General features: G+C 42.0%; 1 protein-coding gene across 7 annotated transcripts in view; it reads left to right on the top strand.

The window, feature by feature from the left end:
- Positions 1–15,995, top strand: part of LOC101674380 (protein mono-ADP-ribosyltransferase PARP15) — a 45,437-nt gene that overhangs the window by 16,901 nt on the left and 12,541 nt on the right. For 4 of the 7 annotated variants that reach the window (XM_013052681.2, XM_013052679.2, XM_045088833.1 and 1 more), the window contains 7 exons: positions 2,185–3,240; positions 4,518–4,634; positions 6,658–6,894; positions 7,836–8,057; positions 9,661–9,739; positions 12,103–12,252; positions 15,238–15,300. In XM_013052681.2, the coding sequence (XP_012908135.1) occupies positions 4,608–4,634; positions 6,658–6,894; positions 7,836–8,057; positions 9,661–9,739; positions 12,103–12,252; positions 15,238–15,300 (778 nt within the window). In that variant the 5' untranslated portion in view covers positions 2,185–3,240; positions 4,518–4,607. The remainder of the gene's footprint in view (positions 1–2,184; positions 3,241–4,517; positions 4,635–6,657; positions 6,895–7,835; positions 8,058–9,660; positions 9,740–12,102; positions 12,253–15,237; positions 15,301–15,995) is intronic. The other 3 variants (XM_013052676.2, XM_013052682.2, XM_013052677.2) reach the window with 2 other exon arrangements.

Here is a 15,995-nt window from a genome sequence, read left to right as displayed (position 1 = left end):
TTGTTACTATGTTTTTCTTATTATAGCCCCAAATCTCATCACTACCCATTTTTAAATGAATGGTTTTTATTTTTAGAGCAGTTTTAGGTTTAACGAACATTTAAACAGAAAGTAAGGATAATTCTTCCTGCCCCCAGTTTCCCTAATATTAAGGTATTGGATTAATGGTACTTTTGTTAACAATTGAAAAGTATTGCTACATTATTATTAACTAAAGTCCATTATATTAGAGTTCACTCCTTGTGTTGGATGATTCTCTGGGTTTTGACAAATGCACAGTGTCGTGTGTCCTCAGTAACAGTTTCATATGGAATAATTTCAGTTTCATATGGAATAATTTCGTATGGAATAATTTCAAATTGCAGGCAGCCACTGATATTTATTTTTTAAAGATTTTATTTATTTATTTGACAGAGAGGGATCACAAATAGGCAGAGAGAGAGAGGGGAAAGCAGGCTCCCTGCCGAGCAGAAAGCCCGATGCAGGGCTCGATCCCAGGACCCTGAGATCATGATCTGAGCCAAAGGCAGAGGCTTAACCCATTGAGCCACCCAGGTGCACCAGCCACTGATATTTTTAATGTCTCCACAGTTTTGCCTTTTCCAAAATGTCATGTAGCTGGAATTATATGATATTTAGCCTTTCAGATGGGCTCCTTTGCTTAACAATAGGCATTATATTTCTTCCATGTCGTTTGGTAGCTTAATGGCTCTTTTTTTTTTCTCTGAATAATATTCTGTTTTATGGAGGCATCATGTCCATTATTTATCCATTCATTTATTGAAGGACATCTTGGTTGCTTCTAAGTTTTGGCAATAATGAATAAAGCTCATGTGCAGGTTTGTGTGGGCATATGTTTGCAAATCATTTAGGTAAATACCACAAAACACAAATGCTGGATCCTATGGTAAGAGTATGTTTAGTTTTGTAAGAAACTGCCAGACTGTCTTCTGAAATGGCTGTACCATGTTGCAGAATTAGAGTTCCTGTTGCTCCGTGTTCTTCCCAGCGTTTGGTGACTTTTTTTTCTGCTTAAATACAGCTACATCACTGTTGATTTATACAGAATTTGTCATCAATCAAAATCCCTTAGATATTTTTGTATGACTTAGCTGCTAAGCCACATTCTTGTGCAGTTACTCCTTGGACCTCGCTTAGTGCTTTTCCTTCCTTTTGATGCTTCTCCAGATGTTCCAGAGTCTCTTTTACTTATTAGGTTCACTCACAGTCAGCTGCTATATATATATATTGCTGTGAAGGACTCACACTTACAATCTTCTCCAGAGGGATTGCCTTTAGCAGACTAAAGGTCTGGAGTCTGGAGTGCCTGGGAGTTTACATTCACCACCCAACCAGGATGACCCATAGACAATGAAATGATTGGTATGCAGGTGCAAAAACAGCTCCCTGTCTCAAGGTTGGGACAGCACCATGATGTAATTTATATACTCCAGAGTCCTTGCAGGATCAGGCAGAAACTAGTTTTACTTAAACCACATTCTCTGTCTTTATCTCTCACTTCCTACATGTTTTTCCTGAGGGTACAACTTTAATAATTCAATTGCACATGAATCCTCGTCACAGGCTCTGCACCTAGGGAATCAGACCTAATTTTATTACTTTTTTAAATTATTACTGCACACAACTGTTTTTGATGTTTTTAACTATTGTAACTATTAAAGAATAGTATTGTATTTGCTTCTTTTTAAAAAAGATTTATTTATTTTGAGAGAGAGAGAGAGCACCCAGGCAGAGGGTGGGACAGAGGGAAAGAATCTCAAGCAGCTTCCTTGTTGAACGTGGAGCCCATGGCAGGGCTCAATTTCACAGCCCTGAGATCATGACCTGAGTGGAAGGCAAGAGTTGGATGCTCAAACAACTGAGCCACCCCAGTCCCTCAATATTGCATTTACTTCTAAAAGTTCATTTTTTAAAAGATTTTATTTATTTATTTGAGAGAGAGAGAGAGAGAGAGAGAGAGAGAGGGTGCAGGGGCAGAGGGAGAAGCAAACCCTTTGCTGAGCAGGGAGCCAGATGGGAGGCTAGATCCCAGATCCCTGGGATCATGACCTGGGCCATAGGCAGATGCCCAGGGACAGAGCCACCCAGGCACGCCAATATCAGGATTTCTTTTTATGCCAAAGATTTTGTCTGAATACCTGCCTTTTGATTTTTATTTTTTAGTGGTGGACACCTGCTTGGGCTAAGAGCCTGTCTTCAGTGAAAGGCCCATCTCTGTTTCCCATATGATGTGACTTTGGTCGTAGCCTTGTATGAAAAAGAGAAGCCACTGAGAAAGTTGCCAGCACCATTTCTGGTGGCTCTGGATCCTCTCATATGAAGATCTTGAAGAAGAAGCATCACCTGATTGAAACAATAAATTATAAAGGGACAGTGTCCCTGTGAGGTAACATGGCCCCAAGTCAGCTGTTAAGGAGTTAGAGGTATCATTCAGATCTGTGGCCATTGAACTCAAGGAAGAACAAAGATCAATATAATCAAGACCTGGAATGAGGATATATCTGAAAACTTCTGCCATATCATTTCTAAATATCAAGTCACCAAATTGAATGTGAAGTCAATGCTATGGGAAGACATAAAAAACAGCAGAGAATGATGGGATTTGGATTGAGTGTGATATATTCAAGGAGAAGATCATGATAACAGGTTGTTTGGAGGAGGTGAAAAGAATTCACAACAATTAAAGACATCAGCCATTAACACTGAGAAGGAAAAAACAAAATTTGACAGGGAATGTGGCTGGTTCTTTTTCTGGTTTTCATATCAGTGCTTTGAAAGAATCTGTACCAATGGAATTCTTGGGGTGGGAGTTCATTAATCATGCTTGCACCAAACATACCAGAGTCCATGCAGGAGAATACAAAGAATAAAATTCCTGAGCGAGCGAAAAGGACTGCTCAAGAAGTGCATTCCCAGTTCTTCTGGGGTTTTCTGTTTTTTATAGAAAGTAGAGTGTGGAAAATTCTCTAACATTGTTTTGTTTTAAGCAAAGAAAACTCATAACCTTTTTGAGTTAGATCAGGCATGAAAAGTACATTTCATTTCATGGGTTACTTAGCACTGAGAGACAGTTGTTGTCTGGGGCTCTGTGTTGACTAAGACTCTGAAACTATCTGGATGATTGAAAAAGAGTGTTGATACCAATTAACATCTGTCACACGTGTGGATGATGAGGTATAGGGGGATAGGGAGGTGATGTGCACCATGTTTTTACCATAGGTAAGTGTGAAAATACAGTCAGATAGATCAGCTCCTCTTCATAGTTTCTCTGAAGAGCAGATTAAAGGATTGTGCCTTCATCAGCTACTAGATTGACTTTGAGTAAATGGTTTCATCTCTGTACACTGGATTTTCTCTTTCCTCCAGGAGAATGAAGTTTCTGTACTGGATGATCTGTGATGATCCTTTAAATTCTAAAACTGGCTGTCTAGGGGCACCTGGGTGGCTCAGTGGGTTAATGCCTCTGCCTTCGGCTCAGATCATGATCCCGGGGTCCTGGAATCAAGCCCTGCAGTGGGCTCTCCGTTAAGCAGGGAGCCTGCTTCCTCCTCTCTCTCTCTCTCTGCCTGCCTCTCTGCCTACTTGTGATCTGTCAAATAAATAAATAAAATCTTTAAAAAAAATAAATAAATAAAACTGGCTGTCTAGTAGTCAAAACTATAAATGCATTATGCATAGAACTGAGGGGTGTGTCTTAGTTTGGGTCCCCCCCCCCCAAGAGAACCTGAAACAGGATTCAAGTGCAAATGATCTAAATAGGGAAGTAAAAGATACTGATAGGGTGTGTTACCAAATCAGTTACCACTTGATCTCACTGGGAAAACTCAGAGTGAGTCTTACCTGGGAGGCAAGGTTGCTCCCTGGTTTTAAACGAACTGTCAATCATTGGATGAGGGCTTGAGCCAGTGGGAGGGTGGCTTAATTTACCTGCAATTTCTCTCTGTTGAGCCTGCAAGGAAAGCAGGCTTTGGCACTACAGAAAGTCTTCAGAGAAGAAATAACAATGGGAGGGGTGCCTGGGTGGATCGTTGGTTGAGCGTCAGACTCTTGATTTCAGCTCAGGTCATGATCTCAGGGTCATGGGATTAAACCCCAAATTGGGCTTAGCACTGAACCCGGAGCCTGCTTAAAATTTTCTTTCTTCTCCTGCTTCTTCTCTCTCTATTTCTAAAAAAAAAAAAAAAAAAAAAGGAAAGAAATAAAGACAGCTGGAAATACGACCAGAGTGCCCTTAAATTGTAAGAGCCAGGGGGCATGAGCAGGGTCTGCTAAGCTAGAATTGGGGAATAAGTAAAAGAGCTCACAGGCAACTGGAGGTATTAAATACAGTTGATACTAAAAAAATTGTGGTAACAAATTATTTGCTTTTGAATCTTAAGGTTGGACTATGAGTTGAGTTAGGTGTGGAATCTAATAGCTATTTTCTGTTTGGAAACCTAAGAGGAAAGTCTACAGATAGCATTGCCTGGTCATTATTTTTACTGTTTTCTCCACAGTTAAAAGACCAAGTCAGCGGGAAAAACTGTCTTCCAGACGGAAATGTGATAGCCTCAGCCCAAACCACAGAAGGTCTAAACCTCGTATTAATGGCTGGAAATGTTACTAATTTCCAGGTAAGTGGCGCTATTCAGTAAATCCAACAAGAAGCACTGGGGTCTGATTCACTCATTCTATAACTTAAGGTCACAACAGACCCCACAACAGACCACTTTGAATTTTATCTCACCCAGTTTGTGGTACAATCTAGTTGAGATAAAATTCCTTATCCTTATCTTAGAAACGAGGAAACTGAGGTCTTTTCACTACGCAGTTTGTTAAGTTGATTATTAAACTCTTTCATCCCTGTCAGGGTACCTAGTCTCACGATTGGATGGTGCCATATAAACTTTGGAGTCCTCTAACTCTTTGAGTTCCTTTCTCTATCCAACCAGTTTCCCAGCCTCCTCACACCCTCTCTCTTGTGTATTCCCTTTCATTTTCATTGTCCTTCAGCATCCCTAGTCGCCTCTCTTACCCTCCAGCCTGCCCTCTCCCTAGCTGTTTGATGTATGTTCATCAAGTGCTTCCTCCTGCCTGTATCAGAAAATCCAAAAAATAAGAGCTCTCAGAGTCTTCCACGGTCTGGCCCCAAATCTCTTTCTAGCCCTGTCTCTCACCATTAGCACTCTCTGTTAGCTAAACTGGACCACTTTCTGACCTTTCTCCTGTGTTTTCTCAAACATTCACCCACCCAGAATCCTTACTGCTTTCTTTCTCCCTGTCCCAGCTTCCTTCCTTATCTTTTTTTTCCCTAAGATTTTATTTATTCATTTGAGAGAGGGAGAGAGAGACACACAAACAAGAGACAGAGACAGAGAAAGCACAAGCAGGGGAAGAGGCAGAGGGAGAGGGAGAAGCAGACTCCCCTGAGCAGGGAGCCCAGTGTGGGACCTGAAGATCATGACCTGAGTGGAAAGAAGACGCTCAACTGACTGAGCCACCCAGGTGCCCCATCCCTTATCCTCTTTGTAAAGACTTTACTGAGCAGTCCAGTCTAAAGGATTCCTGCCGTATTTGAAGTTCTATAGCAATTACTAATTGTATTTTTTAACACAGAGTTTCTTTCGATTATCTTGAACTGATTTAAACATTAAGAATATTTTACTGTTTTACATGTTAATATATTACTTCCCCAAACTGTGTAGGAATCAGTAAGCAGAGAGTGGGGTGAAGGTGGGCTGGATCTTGTTTTTTTTTTTTTTCAAGCTCATTGACTTTTGTCCCTGCGGGGAACTTCTCAGGTCCTAAGATTAGTTTATGTTAAGTAACCTCATATAAGATGGAGGTGGACCCATGAGAGTGAGAAATGAAACTATTAAGTGGCCCAGTGACATAAAAACCTTTTAATTTACAATGAAGAAGTGCTCCCCAAGGAACCAAAATATGCAAAATCCACATGATCAAAGCATTCTCCCCTCCAAATTTGAATATAAAATCAGAATAAATGGAGTTGAATGAATTGAATACTTAATAGCTATTGGCATCAGGTCATGACCCCATCTCACCAAAGGGATAGCCTCAGCAGGCATTGGAGAACTCTTGATACCCCTGGACAGGCTTGAGGGGACACTGCCTACCCTCACCTCAACGACTTTCCCTTATCTAGGCCTTCAGGGCTGATCAGACCCCACCCCATTACCCTTCAGACAGACCCATTCTTTCTTTAGGTATGTTAATAAAGTCAGAACAATTACTCTCAGTTCCTACCTGCCTAAAAGCAACTCTTTCTTCCAAGGTCTCTCTCAACATTCTGTGTTTTTGTCTCTGTCTGTCTCACTGTCTTCCTCTTTCTGCATCTACCTTTCATTCAGATTCTCCTTCTTTGTCTATGGTCTTTGGTTTGCTCATTTTCATAGCCCTACTCTGATTCATCACATGTTGACTTGACATTGGTGGGTGATGCATTTCCTTTATTTCTAAGTTTTGGGGCTCAACTCATTATGGTAACAATAGATTGTGAGCCCCCCAGGGTAGGGTTGACAGGTCAGTATGACAGACAAAACATGTCTTATGCATTATTCCACAATACTCGGCAAGTCGTAGGTGCTTAATAATTACTGATTCAATCTCTAACAAAATGTTGCTGTTTTCCTTAAGGCCCATGTGATTGTCAACACTGTTTCCCAGACACTTCAACTTGGAAATGGACCACTATCCCGGGCTATTTTGCAGAAAGCTGGTCCAAAGCTCCAGGAAGAGTTGTATGCTGTCAAGCAGGGAGCAGTGGAGAAAATAGGTAGCATATTCATAACAAGTGGCTGTAATCTGAACTGCCAAGCTGTCTTCCATGTCGTGGCACCAACTTGGGATAATGCAGCAGGGCGCTCTCAGCAGGTAGAGAAAATCCTTCATTCTCTACTTCATTGGTAGCTTTGGTAGTCTTCTGGCACTGTAGAGATCTGTGGTTCTCAAGCAAAGTGAATGTATTCCCCAGGGGACCTTTGGCTTGTTACATTGGTTACTGATCACTGGGAAGCGGGGGCCCGGGATGCGCTAAATGTCCTACAATGTATACATCGGCCTCCACAACGCAAACTTTTCTGGACAAGGTTGAGAAGCCCTAGTATTGATTGGACCTTGTCCATTTATTGACATCTTTATTATGTTCTCTAAACAGTCCATCATAGCTACCAGTGATTTCAGAATAATTGACCCTTGAAAGTAGTAACCATCCTGGGGTTCCCCAGGAATGATATCTGAAGATTAGTGTAATCATCCTTCAGTATGACAACAAGATGCAGCCAAAGCTGTGGTGAAGAATGAGGGGTCATTGCTCTACTTTTGATGACTTCTCACCTTTACTCCCAACTCTCTTTTTTTAGAATATGAAAGTAATACAAGTATATTGTAGGAAATACAGAAAGTACAAAGATGAAAACAAAAATTATAATCCAGTCATCTGGAAATGAATGTGGTTAACATTTTATTGTATTCTCTTCAGGGCAATTTTATATTTTTTAGTTGGGATTCCCTTCCAGACATTTTTTTAATCCTGCTTTTTAAAAAATTAACAAACATTTATCCAATGTCCATAAACATTGCTTTTAATTGCAACAAGACACCATTGTTTATGTAGCCATTCCCATACTATTGGAGCCTCCTTCCTGCATGAATTGCAATTTCTCTGGAATATCCTCTCTCCTTTCTGACTCCCTAGACCCAGACAAAGCCAGGAATAGCGGAAGAGACCTAGTCACAGTTGTTAGAGCCATAGCTCTTTCTCCTTTCTGCCAGCTTAAGCCCTAACTTAGATGAATGTATTTTGTACATTTCAGATCATGGCAAATATAATCAAGAAATGTTTGGCAACTGTAGAAGAGTTATCTTTTTCATCCATCGTATTTCCCATGATTGGAACAGGAAATTTGAGATTTCCTAAAGCTATTTTTGCTAACCTAATCCTTTCGGAATTGTTCGAATTTAGTAGCAGAAGCTGGCGGAAAGCCTTACAAAAAGTTTACTTGCTGGTACATCTAGGTGATGATGAAATCCAACAGGTATGGTTACATATCTCTTCTCATCATTCTGACAAGTGAACCTAAGTGCAACCAGATGTCTTTGTGGATCTGTAAATAATAATGTTTTCACTTCCCTGTCCATAAGTGTTGGTTGCTGTGGAGGGGTTGTCATAAGACTTTATGAGATAATGCTGATAACTCACACCGTCCTTCCTAGACAGGTTAACAAGACACAAGATAATTGTACTTAAATTCCTAGGAGGAAGCAGAAAGTCATTGGCATGAAAGTGGCCCAGACATTTTAACACTGACTGAATGAAGCCCAAGTTATGGCTCTGTTTATAGGGAAAAGACCAAATAAGAGAAACCTCAAGAATTTAAGGGTTTTATGGATAGAGCACAGCTCGTCTGTAGAAGTCTCTGAGGGTCTAAAGCTAGAAATAACAGTACAGTATTCAGTAGCAGAGAGGCAGTCAAAGCACATGAACTAAGCACTGAGCCCCCTACACCAGCCTTGTAAATGTTGACCTAGAGCTGGTTGGCCCAGTCTGAGTACCAAAATCTGGTTCTCATTCTTGAAAAGTTATATTGATTTTATAAATTGTGCATAGCTATAGCAAAAATGCAAACAATATAGAAGTGCAAAGAAGAAAAGTACAGCTAGGTTTAAATTCCGGTTTTGCCACTTAAAGGCTGAGGGAGGCCACCTCTCCGAATTTCGGTTTTATTGTGTGTCAAGTGAATGTGGCAAGAACATCTCTCAAACTCGATGTTGAAACTAAGAAAAGATGTATTTGACATGTTTTGTGTGGTGTCTAGCATGTAGCATGGCTTAAATCTGGTTGCAGAATTAGTTACTACCAGGGCACTTGGGTGGCTCAGTGGATTGAGCCGCTGCCTTCGACTCAGGTCATGATCTCGGGGTCCTGGGATCAAGCCCCACATTGGGCTCTCTGCTTAGCGGGGAGCCTGCTTCCTCCTCTCTCTCTCTGCCTGCTTCTCTGCCCACTTCTTTTTTTTTTTTTTAAAGATTTTATTTATTTATTTGAGAGAGAGAAAGTGAGAGAGAACATGAGCGAGGAGAAGGTCAGAGGGAGAAGCAGACTCCCCATGGAGCTGGGAGCCAGATTGTGGGACTCGATCCCGGGACTCCAGGATCATGACCTGAGCCGAAGGCAGTCGTCCAACCAACTGAGCCACCCAGGCGCCCCCCCCCTTTTTTTTCTCTGCCCACTTCTGATCTCTGTCTGTCAAATAAATAAATAAAACATTAAAAAAAAAAGAAGTAGTAGTTACTACCCTTTTGTTATCTGACTTTAAGGGCTATTGTTACAAATTATGAACATTAGCACTTTAAAAAGATAGCAAATATAAGGTTCTTTTCTGAATTCTTAGTTACTCTCAGGCATCTGGGATAGAATTGTGGTCTTCCCATGAAATAAAAGAAATCAGCACTGGTATTTATTGAGAAAATGCCTAGGTTCTATGGCAATCCTGTAATGAAAAAGTCTCTGGGTAAGAGGAAATCTAGGGAGAACTATTGTTTCTAATTGATGTCTGGTGATCAGTACTACAAAGAATTGGATTAATATATTTGCAGAACATTGTTGTAATCAGTAACTATATTTCTTTCTATTTCCAGGCATTTTTAGATGAATTCACCAAAGGGTTATATGGAAATCCCAACAAGGACAGGATTCTCACAACTGAAGGTAACCAAGGTCTGGCAAAGTTGTTCTGCTCAGAAAATATTTTGCTCTGCCTAGTGGTTCTTCAGTGGTAGCTGACATCAATAGAAGGAGACAAAGCTAATTCACATGCGGGACAGATCAGTGATGAAGGAGATGTTAGAGCATGTTCCACTGTCTGAGCACACAAAGAATAAGTTATATGGATACGTGCTGCACACCCCGCAGACTCTAAGCCTAGGGTGGGTCATGTCCAGTGAGTCCAGAGAAAAGACCCAGAGACACCAATGGCGATACAGGTCTACTAGCGGAACTATGTGCAGGGAGTCCGGAGTGGCCAACTGGATACAGCCTCCACTGCCAGGATCTACACAAAGCAAGTTTTTATATCTTAGCTACTCACTCTAACAACTGTCAAGGGCCCGTCCCCCTCCTTGCACGGCCAGCGTTTCCAAGGAGATCAAGGCCTGCCTCTTGGACGGTCATCGTTATAAGAGGGATGTACAGGGCTGGTCACCTCCCCCCATACCCAGCCCCTGACTTTGAACACTGAACGACACGCTTTTCTGCATGTTCTGCTTGGTGGGAATATAGAGGGAGGACGGGATCTCTACTTTCAAGACCGTGATTAACGGGGGCCTTTGGGGTATGCTTGCACAAACTAGCAATCCAACGTGTACCGTACCAGATGTGAACCAAATCTGGTAATGAGGCCAGAGTTTCTAAGATATGATAATGAAAGATAACTGAGGATGGAGGAGGGGGGCAGTGGCCTGGGGTGAGAGCGGTGACCATCCCCTGTGTGCTGCTTCACCTGCAGCAAGATTCTAGCATGAAGTGAAGGCCTACCTGGGGCTGCTGTGGGCTGAGTGCACAGAGGGGAACTCCCTGGACAGGCTGGGTCTGAAGCACTGCTGTTGCCTCCACATGCCATTGGCTCACGTGCTTATGATCAAGAAGCTGTGACCCTGCAGAGGTGACGGTGCTGGAGCCTGTCCACCACGCTGACCACGGGCAGCTGGGTCTTGCCCAGAGTTCATTCCACAGAGGGGTGGGTAGCTGAGAGCAGTGCCCCCCCCCCACAGCCTCCTGGGCATGTGTCCTCCCGCTCTGAGGGAACCATCCAGTAAAGGTCCTGAAGAACCACACACCCACACACAGATAACTAAAATGTGGATGCACACTAAACTTCTCTGATTGCTTTTCTATATATATAATTTAATCTATACAGTGGCCTCCTGGGTGGGTGATTCTCTTGCCACTGCATCACATGGAAAAGGAGACTGAAAGGGACAAATAGAAAAGGCACAGCTAAGGTATAAAGCCTCAGAGCGGACAGTAACATTATGCCAACACTGTAAGGCTGATTTCCTCAGAGCAGCCTTGATCCTGTTATGCCAGCAAGATGCGAAGCCATAGGAGAGCTCCTATGTGAAGTTAGTGAGCTGTTATTTAACCTTGGATGGGGGCGCCTGGGTGGCTCAGTTGGCAGAGCATCTGACTCCTGATTTCAGCTCAGGTCATGATCTCAGGGTTGTAAGGTCGAGCCCCGTGTTGGACTCCATGCTGGTGCAGAGTCTGCTTGAGATCCTCTCCCTCTGCACCCTGCCCCTGGCCCCCTGCCCTGCTCCAACATGTGCATATGTGCTCTCTCTCTCTATCTCAAATAAACAAAAATAAATCTTTCCCCAAATAATTGAACAAATGACCTCCACACTGAGACCATTTCCCTTTTCTGCAAAATGGATATAAAAGAATCACCTGGAGGGACATACTTTCTGTCATAAGACAAGTAAATTCTGGAGACTAAATGCACAGCATAGAGCTGGAGTTAGTAATAATGTTCTGTATTTTCGAAGCTCACTAAGAGAGCAGATCCCGGGCGTTCTCACTACTCACACGTGCACGCGCGCACACACACACACTCCCTACACAAAATGGTAACTGTGGGAAATGATGGGTGTGCTGTGAGCCCAACTGGACAATCATTTCACAGCGTACGTTCACTCGAGAGACACATTGTACACCTTAAATATTTACATTTCTTATTTGTCGTAGCTCAAAAAAGCTTGAAAAAAAGTTTCCCAGAGACATGAGCATGACATGAGGGGATACTTGGCCCTCTGTCCTTCCTCATGCCTTTCTCATGAGGCGGCAGCAACTTTTGCAGACAAGCTGACGGTCCAGTCAGGTGTTCCTGCTTCATCCTCTCTGAGAAATTGATCCTCCTCCTGCCACGAAGCTTTATTTTTTAATTTCCTTAAAAAAGAAAACCCAACCAGGCACGGTACAGTTTGGGTTTATGTAGGTGGAAAGAAAGAAGACTGGGAAGAGAACAGTGGCCCCTTGTTGTTCATTCTCCAGCTACTCTTTCGTTTGCTTGCTTTTTTTTTCAGGGGCCTTCAGCCCTATCTCCAGCCCTGGAATCATTTCATATGGAATGAAAATTGGTGCAATTACTTTCCAGATTGCTACTGGAGATATTAGCAAAGAAAAGGCAGATGTGATTGTAAACTCAACGACAAGAACATTTAATCTGAAATCAGGTACTTTTTTAAGCCATGTACGTGATTGTAACTATTAACATGACTCATGTGTGGGAAGGAAATTGTGGCTAATGTTGCCCGAGTAGAAGAGTGTTGCTGGACATATGTAGGCCCTGGAATCAGAAAGACCTGGGTTTGAATCCCAGCTCTGCCACTTATCATTGTGTGGCTTCGGGACAATCACTTTATCCCCTCTGAGCCTCAGTTTCTCTGCCTGTCAAATGTTGATTTCCCAGAGGATTAGATGGAGCACAGCAAAGTGAAGATGAGGTGGGAGCCATTCACTGGACTTAGTCTAGGTTAGCTCTTGTCCCCTTTCTAGCTCTGAACCATCAAAATTCCACACTTCTAATTTAATAAGTCTGTTTTATTTTTATTTATTTATTTATTTATTTATTTGTTTATTTATTTATTTAGATTCCATCTTTTATTTTTATTTTTTTACTTTTTTTTTTTTTACTTATTTTCAGCATAACAGTATTCATTATTTTTGCACCACACCCAGTGCTCCATGCAATCTGTGCTCTCTATAATACCCACCACCTGGTACCCCAATCTCCCACCCCCACCCCGCCACTTCAAACCCCTCAGATTGTTTTTCAGAGTCCATAGTCTCTCATGATTCACCTCCCCTTCCAATTTCCCCCAACTCCCTTCTCCTCTCTAATAATAAGTTTGTTTTATTTTTATTTCCCTTTCTATATAACTGAGTTGGCACTCATATCTCACTTCTTATAATCTTCCTTATGTTACACTGACCCAGAAATGAAATTCAACCCCTTTTTCTTGATTTTTGCTGGAATGTCTGAGCGCCTCCAGTGAAGGAGCGTCTTTGAGCATGTCCTCCCCACGTGTCTGTTTGTGTATAACTTGCATACATGTACTCTCATGCGAATATATTTTTATTACAAAGTATTAAATTTTAAATTAAAAGGGTAAGATAAAACATAAGTAGAAAGAGAAGTTTCAGTATTTTCTAAGCTGCAAAATACTATAGCATTTACTATGTAGAAAGTGACTATGTAGACTCTCCATCCAATGTATTGGTCATTCACAAATGCAGACATAAAGGACATTCAATTATGTAAAATGTGACAGATTGAACATAGGCATTTTTACCTGCCTTCTTTTAAAATTCCATGAAAGCAACAGTAAAGGAAATAAAAGGGTGTAAACCCAAAAGGAAAAAGAGAGCTGGAGGAAAACCAATAATGAACAAGACACAGCAGTGTATTTTTAGAATATGAGAAGAAGCTAGCCAGTGGTGAAAACTTAGAATATGCAGGAGAGAATGGTAGTCCCTAGAGACACAGAAGTTGGAGCATCAGGTACCTGGGAAGGCAGGGGACAAGGAAAATATGGAAACAGAATCAGATACAATTCTGTATGAGCAACACTTAGACCCATTTATTCTATTCTCCATCCATCTGGTGCCCCAGTAATTTCCCTTGGTCTTCCCTGGCCAGAGATGGGAGGTTTATTCTGTAGGGAAACCAACCAGAGAGATTCTGGACTTAGAACAGCAGGTGAGATGAGAGTGGGAGCTAGACAGGGCTCAAGTGAAAGCTTCCGTACTGAGCAGTGAGGTCCAGCCCTGTCCCCGTGCAGCTCCCGGAATGGCAGACGGGTTTATGCCCTCTGAGATTGGAGGATCCTTCTGGAGAGAAGCCAGCTGCCCTGAAGTCTAGTATTTACCACCTGCTTACCTTACACTAAAGCCTCCTGGTCAGCACGCCTCCTTTCAGGGCGCTCCCACACTCACTCTGAATAGGAATGGCCTGGTGAGTGTCACCTGATAATTGAGGAAAATCTCCATTCTTGCAAAGTCAGAGACCAAAACAAATGCCCCCAAAAAGGTATTTCTTAAAAAGAGACAATTCAGTGGCTCAGTGGGTTAAGCCTCTGCCTTCAGTTCAGGTCATGATCTCAGGGTCCTGGGATCGAGTCCCACATCGGGCTCTCTGCTCAGCAGGGAACCTGCTTCCTCCTCTCTCTCTCTCTGCCTGCCGCTCTGCCTACTGGTGATCTCTGTCAAATAAATAAATAAAATCTTAAAAAAAAGAGAGACAATTCATAACATACATATATAATCAAGGAGACCTAGATAGATGATAGGTAGATAAATAGATAGAGGATAGATTGATCTTTATAATGATTAAATAACTAAAAATTATTCAATGCTTTGAGTGGGCCAGATTCTGCACGAAGCATCTTTTATCCATTGTCTCTTTCAATGTTCAAATAACCCATGGTAGGGGAGTAGTGTGCCAGACTCTATAATAGTTGCGGAACTGACCAGGTTCATGTTAGCCAGTAAGTGGCAGAGGCGACCCTAACTTAGGTTGTCACATGCATAGGCTGTGCTTTCAACCACTCAACCCTGCCGTCACCAGCAATAACCAGGTGGTGAAGCTCCAGCCTCGACCGGAAGATTCACAGGACTGAAGGCAGCCAGCTGTGTGTCTACCTGTGAAAAAATAACACAAAAACCACAGAACTTCTGTGAAATGCTCAGTGGTGTTTCAGTTTTGAGCTCCATGCTTCTCATTAGTATCTGAACTTTCATTTTTATGTTTTTCAACTTTATGAAATAATAAGGGTAGAATGCAAAAAATTGCAAATAACTGCAAAAATATCTCTGTACAGATAGAGCCTGTAGAGCTCCAGACACAGGGGACTGTCCACTATTGGGCAGTTCCCTCACGCTGTAGTTCAGAGTGTTTATTACTCAGCCTGAATGAAACTTGCTATGGAAACGGTGGTTTTTTCTGTGGGGGCCATCAATGAATTATGCACAAAGGGGTGAGCTGGACAAAAGTCTAATGTACAAAAGCTATAATCATGCATTGCATTTGAACTAATGCTTTTTATTTTAACTAATTTAAATTTATTTTAATTTCATTAATTAAATATTACATTTAATTAACTTAAAATAAGTTTAATTTATTTTAATTAATTTTAACTTAATGTTTTTTTCTCACTTAGGGGTGTCAAAAGCAATTTTAGAAGGTGCCGGACCAGCTGTGGAAAATGAATGTGTTGTACTAGGTATGGTTACATGCTACTTTTGGTTACAACCCCTAGGAGATTAGAGGGCTGAGAAGACTGTAATAGGACCTACAGAAGGAGGAAGTGGTGAGCACTTTGGAAAGAGGTGGATTCTCTGGGAGAGCAGATCCAGGGGGTGTGACTCTATGGCTTTGGGGAGTAATCCTTCCTTTCACCATCCCACCTGTCTTTTCCTAACTATTAAACAGAGCCTAGGCCTGGCTCCTAGTAGTCCAGCCTCCACCACTTACTGAGGGATCCTGAGCCTGCCATCTCATCTATAAGAGCTTTTTTTCTCTTATCTGTGAGCTGGTTCTGGGTTCTATTAACCAGGCAGGGGTATGGTAATGGTTTCCCCGCAGGTGGGTGGGAGCATCAGGACAAGGAACAGGACAAGTTGCCTAAAGTGCTATATAAGTCATCTTTCTCTTTCCTCAACCTTGTTCTACTTATGATAGGACATCGTCTACCTGACATGAGTCAGGGTGGAACCTGGGTGGGTATGAGGTGTTCTTAGACACCAATTCTCCAGTTCTTTTTTTTTTTTTTTTCAATTCTCCAATTCTTGTACACCACCAAATGCATTGCTTTTCTCTCCTTGAAAAACGAATCTAGCCGAATAAGCATAGGCATTGCTCTTCTGGACAACAATTTGGGGGTTAAGAGGTCTGGACATTGACTGCTTGGGTTCAAAT

Source organism: Mustela putorius, unplaced genomic scaffold, assembly GCF_011764305.1.
Source record: "Mustela putorius furo isolate JIRA1106 unplaced genomic scaffold, ASM1176430v1.1 tig00003834_pilon_pilon_pilon, whole genome shotgun sequence".
Classification (NCBI taxonomy): domain Eukaryota; kingdom Metazoa; phylum Chordata; class Mammalia; order Carnivora; family Mustelidae; genus Mustela; species Mustela putorius.
The sequence above is the reverse complement of the archived record's forward strand: the minus strand, read 5'-3'. Positions and strand labels throughout refer to the sequence as shown.